Raw genomic sequence first — 20,857 nt, 5'->3', positions numbered from 1 at the left:
ACTATGAGACTTCTTTCCTGTAACTGTGCAGGGTATATGTTTAGTTGCCTTACCCTGCTTCTTTTCTTGAGCATTATATGTGCCTTCTCGAACTCCTGAAGATCATTTTAACCATAGTGGTCGAGCAGCTGCAGCTCTAAATCTTGATGTTACCTCTTGTTTCTGATTCTCCTATAGGAAGAGTTTGAATTGTAGACATTTTTGCACGCACCTACGGTGTTATTAGAATCTTGTTGCTTTTAAAAAGGAACCTTCTCTGAGTGACCTTGCATACTCAAAATTTATGGTGTGTTCCCTTTCTGACTACTTGGCCCTGCTGACTTCTCCAAACATCTCTGAAATTTATGTTGACATACATGTGTTGCCTGCTTTGATGGGTTGGCCAGTTGGCCTCATCTCAACCCAATAACAAGCCTCCAGGAAAACTAACAGATGTGAAGAACCTTAGATTTATCCATTTATTTTGGGTTCAGAATATAAATTCAATTTGCCCATCTAAACATAAATGGCCCATCACTCCCAACTGGCCCAACCCATCATTCCCCATTAGACATGCCTATGAATTGCGTCGACATTATATTTGTCAATTTTAGTGTTATGGTAAACGCTGGGCATACTGATTGTTACTCTGTGTATCTTAGTAGTTACAACTGAGCTGAGCTCATATATCATGAACTTTAAGAGGTTTCCAGACACTGTTTGTACCTATCTGTAATAGTATTGTTTTAGTGTATAAACAGGAATTACAGGCTTCTATCTGATAATAAACTGGCCTGTTTTGCTGTAGTTTTGAACTTCAGTTTAGCCACTAATTTCTGTATCTTCAGAAATAAAAATAAATAAATTTCGGAAGAGTCCTTTTCGTACCTTCTCAAATGGAAACCATTTAAGAGGAAATCTGTCGTGGTCGTGCTGTTTTTTATGGTTTCATTAGTATCATTTGGCTGTGGCAATCTTGTAGGGTTGCAGTCATGTGAAGCCGTTTAGCTATTAAATAGTTTGTTGAAAGATTAGTTTGACTTGGTTTTACGAGATACCATGCTTGCGCATGACATCCCTGCTTATTTCAAAAGGCATCGCAAAGCATAATTTACTTGCATGACCCATATGAATGAGTAGTTGTAGCAGTTAACAACCATTAGTTGACAAAGCGTGCTGATTACTGTCGAATGTCGAACTTTACTATCTGAAGATTAAATGGAAGCTGTAGAGTTACTAGACCAATGTGACATTTACATTTCGAAGGCATTAAAATCGATCATCAAATGTATCACAATATGAAGGCTTTCTGTTACCTGTTGGTGATCGGCTAGAGACGGTTAGCTTCATTCGCCCGTCTGGTTTCTAAAGTGAAATTTATTTGGTGAAAAGTAACTTGACTTGAGCCTGGCTTTCTTATATCTACTCCCAATATGGTTCATCTTTCTCAGCTCCAGCACCTCAACTATGCAATTAATCTTGCGAAAATGTATAGTTCCTTTCTGTCTAGCTGTATAATGCGTTTGATTTCCTTACTTTGGAGGTTGATGTTTTGGTAATGGCTCACTGTTCAGAAAGGAATGCCGACACGGGTTCAATGTATGTGCGCTCTCCCTCCAAGGCCATACACATTCCCAGGATTATGATGCAAAGGTGCTTTGAGTAAAGAGACGGCATATGAATGACAACTTCTCCTAGAAAGGCATGACCTGGGTGGGGGCAAACTGTACCCCAATGTTCCACAAAAGGATTACCAGGATGTGTCATGTTAAAAGGTATGATGCTCGACACTTGCTCATGTGTGGTTGCTCTGTCCAATGTGCTGCTTAGCACTAGAAACGAGATTTATGGTGAAATGCAGCGTAGGAAAAAAAAACACTCCTGGTCCGTTTCCCTCCGCTCGTTCTTTTTTTTAAACCAAATATGCCTCCAAGATTTGCAAAGTAGCTGCTCTTGTTATATCATTGAATCTTTTCATGTCCATATGTGTCGATTGTGTTTTTTTTTGGGGGTCTTGCATTAATTTTTTATTTTTAGCATTTTCTGGTGGTCATGGTCTTGCACAGAAGCATATACTTGTGGAGCGCAGAACGGCATTATTGTCGAATCATTTCCGTGTTTCGGTCCATTATAGATGCTTGCTTGTAGAAAACACTGTTTAAGAGATTTTTGCGAAGATCTGTTTGTTTCGTTGATAGAAGGAGGAGGGGGATACACTTTGCAGGCATTCCAATTTTCTAGTTGCAGCCAGGATTCCCGACCGTTAGTAAGAATGAAATACGCTTTCGAAAAGCTCGGGGTGATTCTCATTCACCAGCTGGCCACCGCTGAGGTGCTGAGATTCTTTGTCTAGCTAGTGGCTGCGTCCCATTTGATGCCTCAACGGAGCGGAGACGCCGAAGGTGAATATTTCCTTTGGCAATTTGCAACCATGAGACCATAAAAATCGATTGGTGATGTATATGCATGTACCGCTTGAAGACGCAATGTACTAGATATAGCCATGTAGGTTTAGGTGGATGGCCGGATCCACCACGCCACATAGTTGAATCCATCTCGTCTGCTTTGCTTTTCCCCTTGTCTCGCCATGATCTGCTGATGAGGCCTCTCCCGGACCACAGTATATTCTTTTCCTCCACCCACAAACTGGACGATATACTGTAGCAGAAAGCAGCTCTCCTGTCACCACTTCAACATTTTTCTAGTTTTTATTTTGCGAATACCACTGCAAACATTTTAGACATATAAACCAAACCCAAGACCTCTCCCACATGCAGCAACAGCACTAGTCTAATGCTGCCACTGTTTAGGACCTGTAGTACTAGGAGTAGCAGTATACAACTGGAGAGAGCGGCATGAACACTGAAGCTGTCGCCACGCCGGGACAAGCGCACGAGCGGAACCGGAACCTGGGCCTAGATTAGAAGAACACAGCCAGCGAGCGTGTCCCGGCGTCGTTACCGCTGTTGTTGCATGCGTTGAGGCAGACACTTTCCCCTGGTTTAGGGCCTCAAACCCCTCTTCGGCCAGGACAGGGTTCTTGATTGGAGAACCGTGTTTTGTCCTCCTCGACAGCGCCTAGCCCTAGCCTCCCCCGGTTGGGCGACACGCCTCCTGCCCCCATGGCCATGGGGTTGCTAGGAAATGAAATGCTCAAATGCCGCTTAATTTGCAAAGCAAGTTGGGATGTGACATGATGATGAGGCGCGGCGTATGCCGAATTCGGAGCAGCTTTTGGAGATCTCCCAACGTGAGGGCCGCATCAGCCTGTCTCGGCCGCTCTTTTTTTTTTTTGAAACAAGGCAAAAGACTTGCCATTTTCATTTAATAACTTTTCTTTTCTTTTCTTTTCCCCGGTGGAATCGAAGATTGGTTTTTGGTCCATGGATGGATGGATGCTGCTCTCCCGTGTCCAGTTGATGACACGTTTGTGGAGTCGCGAGCTAGGGTACGTGACAAACTCACTGCCAAAGTCCTACTCTAATCTAGCTCTACTTGTGCTACGGACGGGACGGGTGCCCGTGCGGCAACGTCGTCGATGCATCGATCGCTGGGTTTTGTCACGGTTATCCCAACCACCCGACTAACCCGTCCGTATTATAAGCGCTTCGTCTTGGTCGCGTGGCAACATAAGTTTGTCTTTGACGGAGACCACATCGGTTTTGGTTTCGGGGGTTTGTTCCATCGGGTGCTTGTCATTTTCCGTTGGATGCTTTGCTTTGGTAGCTAGGAAATGACCAGCCACCCTTCGCTCCCTCGCCGTACGTAGTACGCGGCTGCTGCTACTGCTTAATTCCAATAACCCAAGAGAAGACCGCATGCAGCCGGTCGGTTCAGCACCCTGACCTTTCAGCTCGGCGTGGAGCTCACACAGTTTACAAATGCGTTGTGTCACTAGTTCAACTTGGTCCGGTCATTTATGCCCGCTAGTGCTACGTCCTAAATGTTGGAGCATCCACATTTCCGGTCCACGTTATCAGCAGCCCAAAGCACGAAAAAGAAATACTCGCAAAAAAAAGCACGAAAAAAATGAAAGAGAGAGAGAGAGAGAGGACAAAGGCGTTGGGGGCAGGGGCAACATGGGCATTTGCACCCACCGAATTGGCCTGCGCGGTGCGACTATATCTGCGCCATGCCGTCCCGTGCCAAGCTTCATCTCCTCAGACTCAAGACAGCGCGCGTGCTGCACCCTGCGCACCACACGTACCACTCCTCCACCTACAAAGCTCGTACGTACGCTGGCACGCGCACGCGCGCGCGGCTTATCATGGAGGTGAGCGGCTCGGCGCACGACCTCGGCGACAGCTTCTCCTACGGCTGGCTCAACCAGGCGCCGCCCTCCTTCGACCGCCTGGCTGCCGACGCCGGTCAGTATTCCTCCGGGGGCTCCAGGTCCTCCTTCATCGACATGGAGGACCCCTCCGAGCTCTTCTCCATGCGGTGGACCACGACGGCGGCGACCGACTTTGACTTCGGCCTCCCGGCGCCAGGCGACGGAGGCGCCGCGTCCCCCGCGCAGCTGGTCAGCGCCAGCCAGATCTTCCGCGGCGGCCGCCTCCTCCCCTGCGAGCCCGGCGGCTGCTCCGGCACCTCTGTGCAAGAAGACGGCGACGGCTCGGTGGCCCGTCGCGCCAAGGACGCCGTGCCGCGGTTGTCGCCTCCGTCGTCGCCGCTGTTCCACTCGGCGCAGAGCACGCCGCTGTCGCTGAGCGCGTGCTCCAGCGCGACGAGCAAGCACGCCGGGCAGCGCCCGATGACGAGGCGGCGCGGCGGGTCGTCGCCGTGGAAGGTGCTGCTGAGGTACGTGCGATTCCTGATGCCGCTGTACCGCAAGGCCCGGGCGAGGCACGCGCACAGCAGGGTGGCGCCGGCGGGGAGCCCGTCGCGCGGGTCCACGTCGAGCGCCGTCGAGTGGTGCCACGGCAATGCCGACACGGCCGTCCACGACGCCATCCTCTACTGCAAGAAGTCCAGCGTAAGTGCACCTTCTCAGATCAAACTATCGTCATGTGCTGATTGTTTACTATCGACATGTTCTCCTAATTAACATCTTTGATTAATTTGATGTCTGGTTTCAGGGAAAAGATGCACTGCCATGAAGGAGACCAGTCGCCGATCACCGAGCGCATGAGTTTCTTAATCCGCGAGAGCTTTGCATGACCTTGTGTTGTGCCATCTCAGCTCGAGTTCGTGTCCGATTTTATTTTTGTGCGTGTTCTTCGAATGCCTTGGTGTGTATATATATGACAGTGTTATAGATGTATGCTTAATTAACCCGTGTATGAATGCTGTGTCTCATGGATGGGCTCCGTTTTCATTCGTCTTTCTTACATTGAGACACTTATTTTGAGACGAAGGAGATCATTTCTTGCGTTATTTAGTCATGGTGATTAAGCGAATATAATTAGTGTTTTCGCAAACAAACAAAAAAGAATATAATCTGTCGGCTCGAGTTATGCAAGCTTTTTTTATCTGAAGATTTATATAGAATCACGTTCAAAATGTTTGGATTAATCTAATCTACGGCTCGACCAAGGGAATGCAATTCGTGGGCTCGAATTATGTCCTTTTCAGCAACATATTGTGTTCTGATTAACATATTCGAGGGATTGCGATCATCAACATGGTGTACTATATCCCAAGCCCCTGCAAGAAAATGTTTCTATACTGTTGACCTAGTGCTCGTTTAGCGTGTTGCCTTTGGCACCTATTGATAAGTGGAAATGGTTAACATATTTGTGTTGATTTGGGAGGGGTCAGAGTCAGACTAACAAAAATGGAGCATGCGCAGGGACATAACACTGTATGAATCAATCTAGACACAAAATACTCGAATTATTGGGCGCCCTTCTCACCACTAATATCCTAAGCAGAAGAAATACTAGTAGAGTTGTACTACTTGTGATCCATCTCTCTCAATAAAAGCATAGATAAATTTGACCAAAAACTCAATTAGAAAACTCCACCCATCTACGTACTATCATCCATGTCATGGCATGGCCACAAAAATTAAAATTTACGTACATGGATCGCGATCCCGTGGCTCGTATTTCCCACCAGCCAAGAGAAATTAGAGAGGAGACGGGCACAGTTGGCTAAGTCTTGTCCCTGTCGAAGTGCACAGGAATGTTATGTCGAGAAGGGGAGAGGGACAATACGGACGTCTACACGATGATCTACCGCGTCAGCCAGCAGCAGCAGCAGCAGGATGATCAATATGTGCAAGAAAGAAAGAAAGAAAGAAAGAAAGAAAGAAAAGCCGGCTGGTGGCGTCTCCCGTGGCCACCAGTCGTGCAAGAGTCAGATTTCGGCCCCTTTTGGATCCAAGCATTGCCACCGCTGTCTATTATTGGTTTCATTCTTGTAACTCTCGTGGCTATAATAGGTGGCGCCACCTTGCCATTGGACGGCGGCAGCCATCCCCTGCCAAAGGAGGCTCGGGGAGGGCTCGCTTTGAGGAGAGTGCTGGTTGGACGACGGTGGTCCGTTGGGCAGCAGCGACGACCGTGCTCGGTGGCGCTCTGCTCGTGCTCAGGCTGCTGGGATGGGTCGTGGTCGTCGCCTGTCCCGTTCGCCGTGGTTGCTTCCCGCCCCTGGGTCCCCCCCGCCCAAGCAAATCTGGCCCCCACGCCTGGATCCAGGCTGCACATTCCTCTGCCTCCAGGCGTCCGCGCGATGCCCATGTAGCTGAAGGAGGTGGTCTGCATCGTCCACGGGGGTGGTTGTGTTGACTAGGGGCGGGGGTACTGCTGCTCGGATCTGTTGTTTGGCTCAAGGTATGCCCGTGGTGGCAGCTCTGTGGCAGTAGTGTTGGATCACGTTGTGGTCTTAGGCGGTGGATGTTGGGCCGGCGGCTCCAGATAATCGATGGGCGCCGAGGTGGCGGCCTCGGACGACGATGCAACAACGGCTCTATGGGGCAGGTCCGTCGTTTGGCATGGCTTGGGTGGCGACTTGCAGCTGCGAGGGTAGCGAGTGCATCGACCCGGTCGACGCGATCAGAAGGGTCGGTCTGGCTGGTATGTCTCGTGTAGCTAGGGCTATTGGGCTTTCGTGTCGTGCGGCGTTGTGGATCGCATGCAAGCGGAGGTAGTCAGAGCTGCGGCTCCGGACTCGACGGTGTGTGTTGGTGCGACCGTAGCCTTGTGTTGTGTGGACAACGAGGCTTCGTTGCTTGTGCGGTTTTCTAGCCTGGTTTTCCTTATTATAAACTGGTTCATCATGTTTAGTTTTCGATCCGATTTTTCTTATAAACTGGATAAATTTCTTTTTGAAATATATTATGGTGGGGAGTCTCCCCCTCGGTGACCGTTTAAAAGAAATTGCATTTTGCATCCGCCGCCGCCTCTCCTAAAAAATCTTAGGGTTCCTTTGCCTCTCGCCGGCGCAGCTGCCGGCCCGCCTCGTCTCCGTTGGCCTTAGGGCCATGGAGGCGTGGTGGATCCCGGTTCTTGCAGGTGGGAGGGCTTTATTTTCAGATGTTTTCTTGAGTTTAGTTAGGGTTTGTGTCCCGCTCTGGAAGGCGAGACGGCGACGACTCCCTGAAGATGGAATAAGGTTCTCCCCTCCTAGCCACCGTTTCGTAGGTGCGTCTCCGACGTGTGGAGATGTGTCTCCGACGAATCTTGCAGGATTCGGTTGGTGGTTGTCTTTAATGGCTCTGGTTTTCGTTCGTCTATGTTTATGCATCTTCAAGTTGGATCCTTTGGATCTATGCGTCTCTTCATTGGTGGCGGTTGCCGTTCTGGTGCGCTGGTCCTATGGGGCTTTAGCACAATGAGTTTCCGACCGAGTACTACAACAAATTTTGTCCGGCTCCGGCGAATGAGGGGCGATGATGACGGTGTGCCTTCGGCTCGCTTTGGTGCTTATAGTCGTCGCTAGGTGGGCTATGAATCTGACTGTAAGTTTTATTATTTCCGGTGTTCGTTGTATTATTATGATTAAAGATGAATAGATCAAAAGTTTTCTTAAAAACTAAAAATCATATTGCATTCTGATTGGTCGTTGCCGGTTGCCGGCGCTCCGTAGGCACATTCAATTATGCATCAAAGCCACGTGTATGCATGTGTGTGTGCAGTGGAGATTACAAGGTACGAGCTATTTGGATTGTGACTAACTTTGCCACAGGTTACCACACTTAAAATTAGACAAGTTTGATCAACTTAGGTGAGTGTTTGGTTTAAGCCACACCTTAGACAAGTCACATTAAGGCCCCACATGGCATACATACAAATAAGTGTGGCAAGATTAATTTAGGCTTGCCAACCTATAACTCTCATTTTGATGAGCTAATCTTAGACAAGCTTGATAAAAATGTGTAGCAAAATATGACAATGCAAGACTAGAACCAAATAGCCGCATAGTATCTTGTTCGTGCGCGTGTACGTGATTGAACTGGAAAATACTCGTGGACAAAGGGAGGACTTGTTCCTGCGCGTGTACGTGACACGTGATACAGTGCCGTACGCTAAAATAATGAGCTGCAGGGCTGCTGATGGATGGTGGAACGGTCGCATGTTTTGAAATTCAAACGCGCACGGATTAATAATTGGACCGATGGGTCGGCTGGCAGGAAAGCATGCAGCGGGTACGTGCTAAAACTAGCTCTAGATGGATGGATCGATCGGGCAGGGCTGGCTGGACGTAAACGTCGTGGCCAGGCTGCATTCGCATTTGGCCGACAGGTTGCCCGCGTCCAACTGCGACGGCGGCGAGCCCGTCCAAACCTTGACAATTCGGAAGAAAGGCGTACAGTGTGTGCTACGTAGTTTGTCGCCATGCACGTACTACGCTCTCGCCGGAGCGGAGGGAGGCGGACGTGGTGCGGTGCGGGCCGGGCAGGGCATGCACGCACGCGTGCAAAGACGAGACGGGCCTACATGCGCGGCCGTTGGGGCGCGGCCGGGGCCAGCCGGCGTTGTTCCATTTCACATGCTGCCATGGCCGACGGGACGCGGCCGAGCGCGCTACGCTGGGTACTGCTCCGTTGTGGCTCCGTGTCGCGCGATGCGGGGGGCTCTGATGAACGCTCCCATGGCGCTCCCCTGCCCAGCTGTGGCTCTTCGGAACTTGGCAAACCGAGAATGAGAGGAAGACGAATAGTAAAAGTAGAAGGATGCCAAGCATTGGATTCATTCAGAACAAGTTGCTGGCTGGCTAGCTTAGCTAGGAATGGGAACAGTGGCCGGGCCGGTACGTAAAGGTCTACTGAACGGCGACGTAGCACGTGTCAGCAGTCTGAGCAGGTACATATCGATCGTATTTATACGCTCCGGTCTGGTGCCCGGGCGTACGCGCGGACCGGGTGTGCCGGTCGACCTCAGTCCCACGTGAAGGGCTGAAGGCCATCAACCGGCCGCGAGGCAGTACGTGGCTCCACGCCTGCACTGCACACGGGGACAAAGCTGCGCGGCTTGGCGTCCGCCTCATGTCGCTCGCAGCCTGCTCAGATCGCAGTCCACTAACGCAACAACAGCGATGGGCTCCCGCTGCCAGGATTTTATTCTTGCAGCACCGTAGCCATCATCCATCGCTGGTTGCTCTCTCACAACAGGTTGATGACTAGAGGACAACCTTAGAAAGAGACACGTCAGTAGAGCAACTTTAATGGGGCGACCCATTTCGTCCGCGCGCGTCCGTTTGGGTCGGCGCGGATAAAAATGGCGGCCCAACGCGCCGACCCAAATGGACGCGCGTCCGTTTTTCGTCCGCGGGCGACTTATTTCAGGCCCATTTTTGAGCCGGATTTGCATCGGCGTGGACACGAGACGGACGCGCACGCGCTCGTCCTCTTTCCTCATCGGGCCCGCTGGTCGGTGACACATTGGATTCACACCCTTGCCCGCCTGCTACGTCGCCGACGCCGCCGGCCATTTTTTCAAATAAAAATGGATACATAGATAATCTAGCGTACACAAATAAAAAGAAAAGACTACTACTCGTCGATTTCTGACTCCGACTCGGTAATGTCCTCCTCCGATGTCTGAATGTAGGCGTCAGCATACGCCTCGTCTTCAAAGTCCCAACCCGCCGTTTCTCGTAGCTTCAATTTCAATTAAGCTGCCTGCTTCCGCGAACGCTTGTCCTCCCGATAGGCGGCTGGCTCCCTCCTCCTCGCGTCCCTCAATTGCTTGTAGAACTGACGCTCGTCGATGATGTCCTGCGGGTAGCCTCCACGCCACAGCACCAAGGCTTCCACGTCCTTCTCTGCGATGGCGAGGCGACGCTGCCGCCTCCGGTGGACACGACGATCCTCGTCGGTGAAAAGCCGTCGGGAGAGACGCCAGATCCTGCGCCCGCTAGCTCGACACGTTGGGAAAATTCATATCCCGACGAGGCTTGAGGAGGCGCCACGCCGCCGCGTCGTGCACGCGGGCCGCCTCCTCTGCGGTGTCGAAGGTGCCGAGGGCGAGACGTTTCTCGCGAAATCAGATCTCGACGGAGAAGGCGCCGGAGTGGCGCTTGCGGACTCCGTGAAAATCCGAAGCGCGTAGGCGGCGGATCGACATGGTGGCGCAGAGGCGGCGAGAGTGGGCGGCTGACAGAGTGTGGAGCGAGCGCCTTCTTTTATAGCGAGCGCCGCCGCGGCGCGCGCGAACCTTTCCCGCGCGCTGGAACGCCAAAACCAGCGCGCGCGAACCTTTCCCGCGTGCTGGAACGTCAAAACCAGGGCGACGGCACGATGTTAAACGCGCGCGGTCATGAAAATGGGTCGGCCCGTTGGGCGCACTGCCGATCCAAAACTAAAAAAGGGCGGACGGCGGACGGACGGCCGACCAAACGGATAAAAGGCGGACAAAAACGCCGTCCGTTTGAGTCGGCCCGTTGGAGTTGCTCTTAAAACCATGAATTATGTTTTCTGTCTTGACGATGAGTCTGTTTCTCATTTATTCTTTATTGTGTGGTTGCTAAAAACATTTGCGGGCTGTTTGGTTCTAGGCCTAAAAGTACCACACGTTTCCATACAATAATAATGGCAAACTTGTTTAAGGTTTAGTTCTTCAAAATGAGAGCCACAAATTGGCAAGCCTAAGAGAATCTTACCACACTTTTTGAGTGTATGTAACATGGGACCCTAGTGTGGCTTGTCTAAGATGTGCCTTGAACCAAACACACACCTAACTTGGTCAAACTTGCCTAACCTTAGGTGTGACAAATTTTGGCAATGTTAATCTTAAACCAAACAGCCCCTTGGTCTTTTGTGAAAAATCACTTTGGAATCACTGTGGGTGATGGCTTTGAATCCACTGCACGATTCTGGATCTCTAATAATAAAAGCTCTGCTTTAATTGTTGTCAGCTCCGCGGTAGTTTGGTGCTTGTGGAAATGTAGAAATTCTATGATTTCTGACAACACCAAATGAATCTCTACTACCCATGTTTTGAGGCTGAATCTGAGAACAATCAGGTACTGGGCGTTTTTGTCTCCGGACCAAAGCAGAGAGAGGCTGAAGGCCTTCTTGGAACCCTTGGAAGTATTTTTTTTTCAAAACGGAGGTAAAAGATTTGCCTCATTCATTAAATAAGAGAGAAGTGTTATAGAGTGTTACAAATGACCCGTATGCCCGGCATGGCAACTACTCGCGCACAAGAATACACCCCAGTTTTTTAGCTCCGGCGATAACCCAAAGCTTGACGTCGTTGATGATAGCACGGAGAAGGACCGGAGGCGGTGCGCTCTTGTGTCGGAAGACCCGAGCATTAGGCTTGTTCCAGATCGTCCAAGAGACTAGCATTGTAAGTGAGGCCAGGGCTCGTCGGTTTGGGTTTTGCAAGCAGGTTCGCTTTTCCCACCAATCCAAAACGGATCCATCCACATGCCAAGAGGAGGTGTCCATGTGCGCTAGACCAAATTCAAGGATGACTGAGTTTCATAGCCTTATGGTGTAGCGGCATTTGTAGAAGAGGTGTGCACCCGTCTGCCAACACGTTTGCAAAGCGGGCAAAGACCACAGTTTTGCCAACCGCGCCGCTCCAATCTGTCGGCTGTCCAAATCTGGTCTTGCATAGCCAACCAAGCAAAAAACTTGATCTTAGGAGGGGCCCAAGCCTTCCAGATCATAAAGTCCATGGGCGAAAGTGTCAGTTCAAGAAACTGAGCCTTGTAGGCGGTGGCCGCGGAGTAGGACTCGTCGTTGGCGTGTTTCCAAATAATGTCATCGTCAGTTTGTTGATCCAAGTGTAGGTCATGCACAAGCATCCATAACGTGAAGAATTGGAGGATGTGGGCACCGGAGACAATGGTGTTGCGACCGATTTTAAGAATCCAAGCATCTCCATGGAGGGCCTCACGCACCTTCCAGTTCTTGCGCGTGGAGGCCTCATAAATCAAAGGGGCAATGTCCTTCGGTTTCCGCCCAAGAAGCCATGGGAAATCCCAAAAAGGTGTTTTGGCACCGTTTCCCAAAATGATGGTCGTTGAGGCATAGAAGAAGTCTATGTCCTCCTCCGTGCAAGGGTTCCCAAGCCCCACCCAAAACTAGTTTGGCTCCTTCCATTCATACCATGGCCACCTAAGACGTAAGGCCCGAGCAAACTTGTCAGTGTCTAGAACCCCAAGGCCTCCATACTCCTTGGGGCGGCAAACCACCTTTCAATTCACTTTACATCTGGCACCGGTCGTCTTATCTGAACCAGACCAAAGGAAAGCCCTCTCCAATTTATTGATGTTTATTTATATAGAAACCCATGTTGATTGCAAGTGGCTAAAGATGTTCCCATCGATTCACGATTATGCTCTACCGCCTGGCAACCCCTAGAGCAAGTTCAAGATCTCTAACGGAGGAAACTGCTACCTACCGCCGATCAAGAAGAGGGATACAAGGAACAAAACTGCGGTGACCTGCCCCATGTCCACACTAACAAGCTGCTAGTCTCCCCAGGCTTTTGCTGCTCCACCGATGAAGACCAGGAGGGCTACCTGGGCGACCACCATGTATTTGCTGATGTTCCCCCCATGGCCTCTCTAGTTTTTTTCGGCTTGTGCTACCCCTGCTACTCCTACCTAGTTTCATTCTATCTTGCGTGGACTTTGTAGTTTCCAGATGTCTTATTTTTCGTGTTGAACTGCTCCGCTTAGTGAGCTGATATATGACTTGATGGTTTCATTGACCAATGGAACAGGGGAAGCCCTCCCTGTGTTTCTGAAAAAAATCATCCATCGCTCCATCGTTATCAGGCTGAGCATTAGGAAAAGGACAACCTTGGTCATACATAGGTCAGGTGTACACTAATTTTGCGTTGTATCTGCTTGATGCTATAGGATGGGTCAATACTTTAACAAAAGAATTGTTGCATATTAACCATTGATTGCAGAAAACGATTCGCAACATGTGCACGAGACCTCCAAAATCCTTGTAGCATGTTGCCCATGTGTTTGTAGGAAAACTCACACGTAGAGCTTCTAGAATGTCGAAAGAGCGTATGTAGCATTAAAATCAGGGTCCCCGATGATGAACTTGGCATGTTAGAGTCCCGCCGTCGCCACATGCGGTAGGCCTAGACCCATCCATCATAGCATCTTCATCTTCCCGACCTCTATGGCATAGACAACTCTGGTTTGACCTCCAACGCAATCTCCATAGTGTGGCCATGGTAGGGAGCTTTGGTAACTGATGAAGCTATGTACCTAGGGTAGGGTCATGGACCTGTCCCAACTGCCCTACCCAAGGACATCTCTAAAAGAAATCACCTTTCAATCGACTTGGAGGTGTTCCACTCGACAGACTCGAAGACACTCGACCAAGAAGCAATCACTCGACCAAGACCCAACCACTCGACGGCCAGGAGACCTAAAGGCACTCCGCACGCTAACGGTCGGTTATTAAGTAGCTTTTATGGTCATCATAGCACTTTATTAGGGGCGTTACCAGTAACGCCCGACCTTAATGTATTTAAAACCCCGCACAACTGAGGGCCGGAGGGGTCCGACGTACTCTATATAAGCCACTCCCTCCTCAGTGTAAAGGGTTCGCACCCCTGTAATTCATAGACGCATAATCTAGTCGACCGCCTCCGGGCTCCGAGACGTAGGGCTATTACTTCCTCCGAGAAGGGCCTGAACTCGTAAACCTCGTGTGCTTACAACTTCTCCATAGCTAAGATCTTGCCTCTCCATACCTACCCCCTTACATTACTGTCAGACTTAGAACCACGATAGTTGGCGCCCACCGTGGGGCCGGTGTTTTAGCGATTTGTTGGAGGAGTTGCGATCTTTTCCGATCCAAATCATCATGGTTTCTGGTGGAGTTTTGGTGGAGGGCCGCGAGATCCGTCTCGGCGCGCTCACGTTCATCGCCGATGACTCCGCTTGGCTTCAGGAGGCTCCGCTCGACGTGGACGCACTCCCTGTCCGCGGGGCAACGCATTTTCGCGCATGCGTCCGCGGCGTCCTCTTGCGGCAACCGTCGACCCATTATCGGTCGGTTCCTGTGTTGTCCTCCCTCCCTGTTTCCCGCTGGCGCAAGCGCTTCGGTCGGTCGAGACTTCAGCGGTGGGTGAGACACGCGGTGGCACCCCAGTCGGCCACCCCTCAAGTCGCGGCGATCGAGCCCGACGAATCCCTCTACGGCCTGTTCGACTGGCTCCGCAGAGACCGCATTTGAGTGCGACAGCAGTGATCCGGCGGCGGAGGTTCTGATGGTCGATGGACCGCCCAGTCCTCCCGGTTTTCCCTGCACCGATGGAGGCGCGGGTGGAGGCGACCCGTCGCGTCCCCATGAGGAATATCTCCCCGAGCCTCTCACGTCGCTGCAGAGAGAAGAACTTCGTCGCCGGAACATGGATGCACTGCACACTCCTATCATTGGAGAAACCCCCGAGGCTCGTGCCTTGGAGGACGCGCGCCTGGCAAACTTGGCCGAGCGCACTCGACTGGAGAACCTCCAGCGAGCACTCGACGAGCGTGCGAGACAACGGGTTCCAGAATCCAGTCGACGTCAGCTCTTTCCGCCCCCGCAGGTATATCGAACTCCGATTCAGAATTTAGCAGCTGCAGCCCGTATAGCAGAGTCGATTCAGCCTTCCCAGTCGGAGGCCGACAGAGGCTTGTTGCAGATCAGAGCGTTACTCCGGGCAGCAGGAGACCAGAACTCCGCTGTTTCTCAGTCGCGAAACAAGATTCCTAGCAGATCCATTGCTGCAGACACAGTCCAGTCGGCTCATAGCCCAAGATCACCCCCGAGGCGTGAGGGACGTGAGGACCGGCGTAATCAGTACAGGAACCGTGAGCAGTATGATCACCGATTCGATCGTGACGATCGACGTCGAGTGCCCACCCCTCCCCCGAGGAGCGGGTCGTATGTGCCTCGACAGCAGGATGACAGGCGTCCTCATAGTGTTGGGCGAAGGATTCCAGTCGACCCCAGAGAACCAGGCTTTGATGCGAGATCCATTCTCGTTCAAGGTTTGGTCGACAGGAACAGAGCTCACCGAGAAGGTCACGACAGAGATGCACCTACCAGCAGCAGAGTACATGTTTCGGGGCCAGAGTGCTTTAGTAGAGCCATCAGGGCCGCTGTGATTCCTCCCAACTTCAGGTTGGCGACTGGAGTCAGTAAGTTCACTGGTGAGTCTAAGCCCGATACTTGGCTTGAAGACTACCGAGTGGCCGTTCAGATTGGCGGTGGCATTGATGAAGTGGCCATGAAGCACCTGCCTCTCATGTTGGAGGGCTCGGCCAGAGCGTGGCTGAATCAGTTAGCACCCAACAACATTTACACTTGGGAGGATCTCGCGCAAGTGTTTGTCACCACATTTGAAGGAACATGCAAGCGACCGGCAGGGCCGATGGAACTGCGGTCTTGCGTGCAGAAGCCGAATGAAACTTTGAGGGATTACATCCAGAGATGGATCACATTACATCACACGATAGAGAATGTGCCTGACCACCAAGCAGTCTGTGCCTTCAAAGAAGGCTTCAAGTACAGAGAACTGAATCTGAAATTCGGTCGAACCGGAGATATGTCTCTAAATCGGATGATGGAGATTGCCACCAAGTATTTTAATGGTGAAGATGAGGATCGACTTAGGAGTGGCAAGCTCAAGTCAGTCGCTCAAGAAACCGGAGGAAATTCCAATCGGAAGCAGAAGCGGAAAGCCGAGCCAGCTGCTCCTGGGAAAGCCTTGGCTGTAACTCAAGGAAAGTTTAAGGGGAAACCCAAAGGACCTTGGAACCCCAAGAAAGTTAAAGACCAAGACGGAAATGATGTGTTGGATTTGCCATGTCACATCCACACCAAGAAAGATGAAGAGGGTAAGTTCATTTACCCGAAACATACCACTCGACAGTGTCGGCTCTTGATCAAGCAGTTTCAGGGCAAGTAGCCCAAAGATAAGGAAAAGGAGTCGGACAAAGTTGAGGACAAGGAAGACAGTGATGATGGATACCCCCAGGTCAATTCCACCCTGATGATTTTTGCTGATGTTGAAAGCAAAAGTCGACTGAAAGTTATCAAGCGTGAGGTGAATATGGTTGCTCCGGCAACACCCAGTTATCTGAAGTGGTCTCAGACTGCCATCACATTCGACCAGTCCGATCACCCAACGCACATTGCCATCCCTGGGAGGCAAGCTTTGGTGGTCGACCCACTTGTTGAAGGCACTCGACTGACCAAAGTCTTGATGGATGGCGGCAGTGGTTTGAACATACTGTATGCTGAGACGCTGAAAGGGATGGGCATTCCGATGTCCAGACTCAGTACCAGCAACATGAGTTTCCATGGAGTCATTCATGGGAAGAAGGCTGAGTCACTCGGCCAGATTGATCTTGATGTGGTTTTCGGTGATTCCAAGAATTACCGCAAAGAAAAGTTGACGTTCGAAGTTGTAGATTTCCAGAGTGATTATCATGCTATTTTGGGCAGGCCGGCTTATGCACGCTTCATGGCTCGACCATGTTATGTGTATTTCAAATTGAAGATGCCTGGTCCGAAAGGTGTGATCACTGTTATGGGCAATCGGAAGAAAGCAGAAGAGTGTTTTCAGAAAGGTTCAAAGATCGCTGATGCTCAGATGGCAGTGGTGGAGCTGCAGGAATACCAGAAGACTGCAGACCCGAGTGATTTGTTGCAAGCCAAGAAGCCCGCTACAGAATCAGCTTTTCAGTCGTCTAGCGAAACGAAGCCGGCTCACATTCACCCGACCGATCCCAGTGCCGCTCCGACTCATATCTCAACAACACTCGACTCCAAATAGGAAGAAGCACTCATCCAGTTCCTCCGTGAGAACTGGGACATTTTCGCATGGAAGCCCAGGGGGCTGGCTGAGCACCGCCTACGAGTCGACTCAAAAGTAAAACCTATCAAAGAACATCTCTGACGGTCCGCCGTCCAGAAGAGAAAGGCTATTGGTGAGGAGGTGGCTCGGCTCTTAGCAGCAGAGTTCATCCGAGAGATCTACCACTCCGAGTGGCTCGCCAACGTTGTCATGGTCCCAAAGAAGGACAAGTCACTTCACATGTGCATTGACTTTAAACATATCAATCGGGCCTGCCCGAAAGATCATTTCCTCTCCCCCGCATCGACCAGATAGTCGACTCGACTGCGGGATATGAGCGACTGTCTTTTTTAGATGTCTATTCCGGGTACCATTAGATCCGTCTGTATGGGCCTGACGAGATCAAAACAGCTTTCATCACTCCATTTGGGTGCTTCTGTTATGTTACCATGCCGTTCGGCCTCAAGAATGCCGGAGCCACATTCATGAGGATGATTCAGAAGTGTTTGCTCACTCAAATCAGTTGAAATGTGGAAGCATACATGGATGATATTATGGTCAAGTCACGGAAGGGTTCCGACCTGCTGACTGACCTTGCTGAAACCTTTGCCAACCTTAGGAGGTATGATATCAAGTTTAATCCATCAAAGTGCACATTCGGAGTTCCCGGCGGAAAGCTACTCGGTTTTGTTGTTTCCGAACGGGGAATCGACGCCAATCCAGAAAAAGTCGGTACTATACTCCGAATGAAAAGTGCACGACGTCCAGAAGCTTACTGGTTGCTTGGCCGCTTTAAGTCGATTCATCTCTCGTCTCGGTGAAAAGGCATTGCCTCTTTACCGATTGATGAAGAAGTTCGACAAGTTCGAGTGGACTCCTGAAGCTGATGCAGCGTTTGTAGAGCTCAAAGCTCTGCTCTCCACCCAGCCGGTGCTTGCTGCCCCAATCAGCAAAGAGCCTTTGCTGCTTTACATCGCAGCCACGGGACAAGTCGTCAGTATGGTACTTACGGTTGAGTGGGAAGAAGAAGGAAAAGTCTTCAAAGTTTAGCGCCCAGTATATTATATTTCTGAAGTTTTGACCCCGTCGAAGCAAAGATATCCTCATTATCAGAAGCTTGTATATGGGATTTATATGACCACAAAGAAGGTTGCTCACTACTTCTCTGATCATTCCATTACAGTCGTCAGCGACGCTCCATTGTCAGAGATCCTGCATAACAGAGATGCAGCTGGTCGAGTGGCAAAATGGGCGATTGAACTCCTTCCTCTAGATATCAAGTTTGAGGCAAACAAAGCTATCAAGTCCCAGGCAATAGCAGATTTCGTCGTCGAGTGGATTGAACAGCAACTGCCGACTCAGGTTCACTCGGAGCATTGGACCATGTTCTTCGACGGTTCCAAAATGCTGAATGGTTTCGGTGCCGGGGTGGTATTGGTCTCCCCCCGAGGAGATAAGCTCAGATATGTTCTTCAAATCCACTTTGATTCCTCCAATAACGAGGCGGAATATGAAGCACTTTTATATGGGTTGCGCATGGCCATTTCACTTGGAGTCCGTCGCCTCATGGTCTATGGCGACTCATATTTGGTGGTTAATCAGGTGATGAAGGAGTGGGACGTCAGAAGTCTAGCCATGACTGGTTATTGCAATGCAGTGAGAAAGCTGGAGAAGAAATTCGAGGGGTTAGAACTTCATCACATACCCCGACTGAAAAATCAAGCAGCTGATGATTTGGCAAAAATAGGTTCCAAAAGAGAAGCCATTCCCAGCAATGTGTTTTTGGAACACATCCACACACCATCAGTTCAGGAGGATCCCTTCACTGAAGAAGCCCTGCAGCCAAAAAGTGCCACAGATCCGACTGAAGTTGAAGTTCCAGCTGTGGTCGACCTGATCATGGAAGTCTTGGTCATCACTCCCGACTGGACAATACCGTACATCGCATACATCCTAAGGAAAGAGCTCCCAGAGGACGAATAAGAGGCTTGATAGATCGTCCGTCGATCCAAGGCCTTTACAGTCATAAAGGGACAGTTGTATAGAGAAAGCGCGACTGGAGTCAGTCAGAAGTGTATAACATCAGAAGAAGGTCAGATGATCCTTGATGATATCCACTCGGGGACCTGTGGCCATCATGCGTCCTCTCGGACCATTGTGGCTAAAGCATACTGAGCGGGATTCTACTGGCCAAGAGCGAATGAAATGGCGAAAGAGATAGTCGACAAGTGTGAAGGATGTCAGTTTTACTCCAATATGTCGCACAAGCCCGCGTCGGCCCTGAAAACCATTCCACTCGTCTGGCCCTTCGCCGTTTGGGGACTGGACATGGTTGGACCACTGAGAACGGGCAGGAGCAGCTTCACTCATGTGCTAGTAGCGGTCGACAAGTTCACCAAATGGATTGAAGCTAAGCCTATCAAGAATCTTGATGCTTGCACTGCTATCAGTTTCGTCAGAGAGTTGATATTCAGATATGGAGTTCCGCACAGCATCATCACTGACAATGGATCAAACTTCGATTCCGACAAATTCAGAGCCTTTTGCGCCTCTCAGGGCACACGAGTCGACTACGCTTCGGCCGCTCACCCCTAGTCGAATGGACAAGCGGAAAGAGCAAACGGCTTAATTCTCAAAGGACTGAAACCCCAATTGATGCGCGATCTCAAGCACGTAGCAGGTGCATGGGTCGACGAGCTTCCATCAGTTCTTTGGGGATTGAGGACAACCCCGAACCGATCGACCGGAAGAACCCCATTCTTTCTGGTCTACGGAGCCGAAGCAGTTTTGCCGAGTGACCTGCTTCACAACGCACCCCGAGTCGAGCTCTACTCTGAAGATGAAGCAGAACAAGCCCGGCAGGACGCAGTCGACCTCCTTGAAGAAGAAAGAGAAATGGCCATGATCCGATCGACCATCTATCAGCAAGACTTGCGTCGATTCCATGCCAGAAATGTGAAGAGTCGAGCCTTCCAAGAAGGAGACTTGGTCCTCCAAGTGGATCAACAGAAACCACACAAACTTGCTCCTACTTGGGAAGGCCCCTTTATAGTCACCAGAGTCCTCGACAATGGAGCGTACCACCTTTATAATGTCGATCGCCAGATTGATGAGCCACGAGCCTGGAATGCGGAGCTGCTCCGCCCCTTTTATACTTGAATTCTCACTCGGATGAGATGTAATAAGAAAAAATCATGTAGTTTATTTATCAAAGACAAGAGCGTTATAATTTTCCCAGTAATTGTTATTGTTTTTGTTTGTGGGAGAAATCCCCCAGTGGGTGGCTTAGCTGCGAATCCGTTTCGCCTAAGTTTGTAAAAATAATTTCCTACCGAGTGTTGAGCCAGCCTCCCACTCGGGGGCTTAGCTGCGAACCCGTTTCGCCTAAGTATTTGAGAATCCTACCGAGTGGTGAGCCAGCCTCCCACTCGGGGGCTTAGCTGCAGTCCAGTACTCGCCTAAGTATTTGAAAATCCTACCGAGTGGTGAGCCAGCCTCCCACTCGGGGGCTTAGCTGCAGTCCAGTACTCGCCTAAGTATTTGAAAAATCCTACCGAGTGGTGAGCGACCCTCCCACTCGGGGGCTTAGTTTTAGTCCACTACTCGCCTAAGTATTTGAAAATCCTACCGAGTGGTGATCCAGCCTCCCACTCGGGGGCTTA

General features: G+C 50.6%; 1 protein-coding gene across 1 annotated transcript; it reads left to right on the top strand.

Moving 5' to 3' along the window:
• Positions 1–3,510: 3,510 nt before the first annotated feature.
• LOC119304120 lies at positions 3,511–5,281 on the top strand. Its single transcript, XM_037581281.1, has 2 exons — positions 3,511–4,954; positions 5,058–5,281. The coding sequence occupies exons 1-2, from the start codon at positions 4,112–4,114 to the stop codon at positions 5,076–5,078; spliced, it is 864 nt and encodes a 287-aa protein (XP_037437178.1). The 5' UTR covers positions 3,511–4,111; the 3' UTR covers positions 5,079–5,281.
• The last annotated feature ends 15,576 nt before the right edge of the window (positions 5,282–20,857 follow it).

Source organism: Triticum dicoccoides, chromosome 5A, assembly GCF_002162155.2.
Source record: "Triticum dicoccoides isolate Atlit2015 ecotype Zavitan chromosome 5A, WEW_v2.0, whole genome shotgun sequence".
NCBI lineage: Eukaryota > Viridiplantae > Streptophyta > Magnoliopsida > Poales > Poaceae > Triticum > Triticum dicoccoides.
The sequence above is the reverse complement of the archived record's forward strand: the minus strand, read 5'-3'. Positions and strand labels throughout refer to the sequence as shown.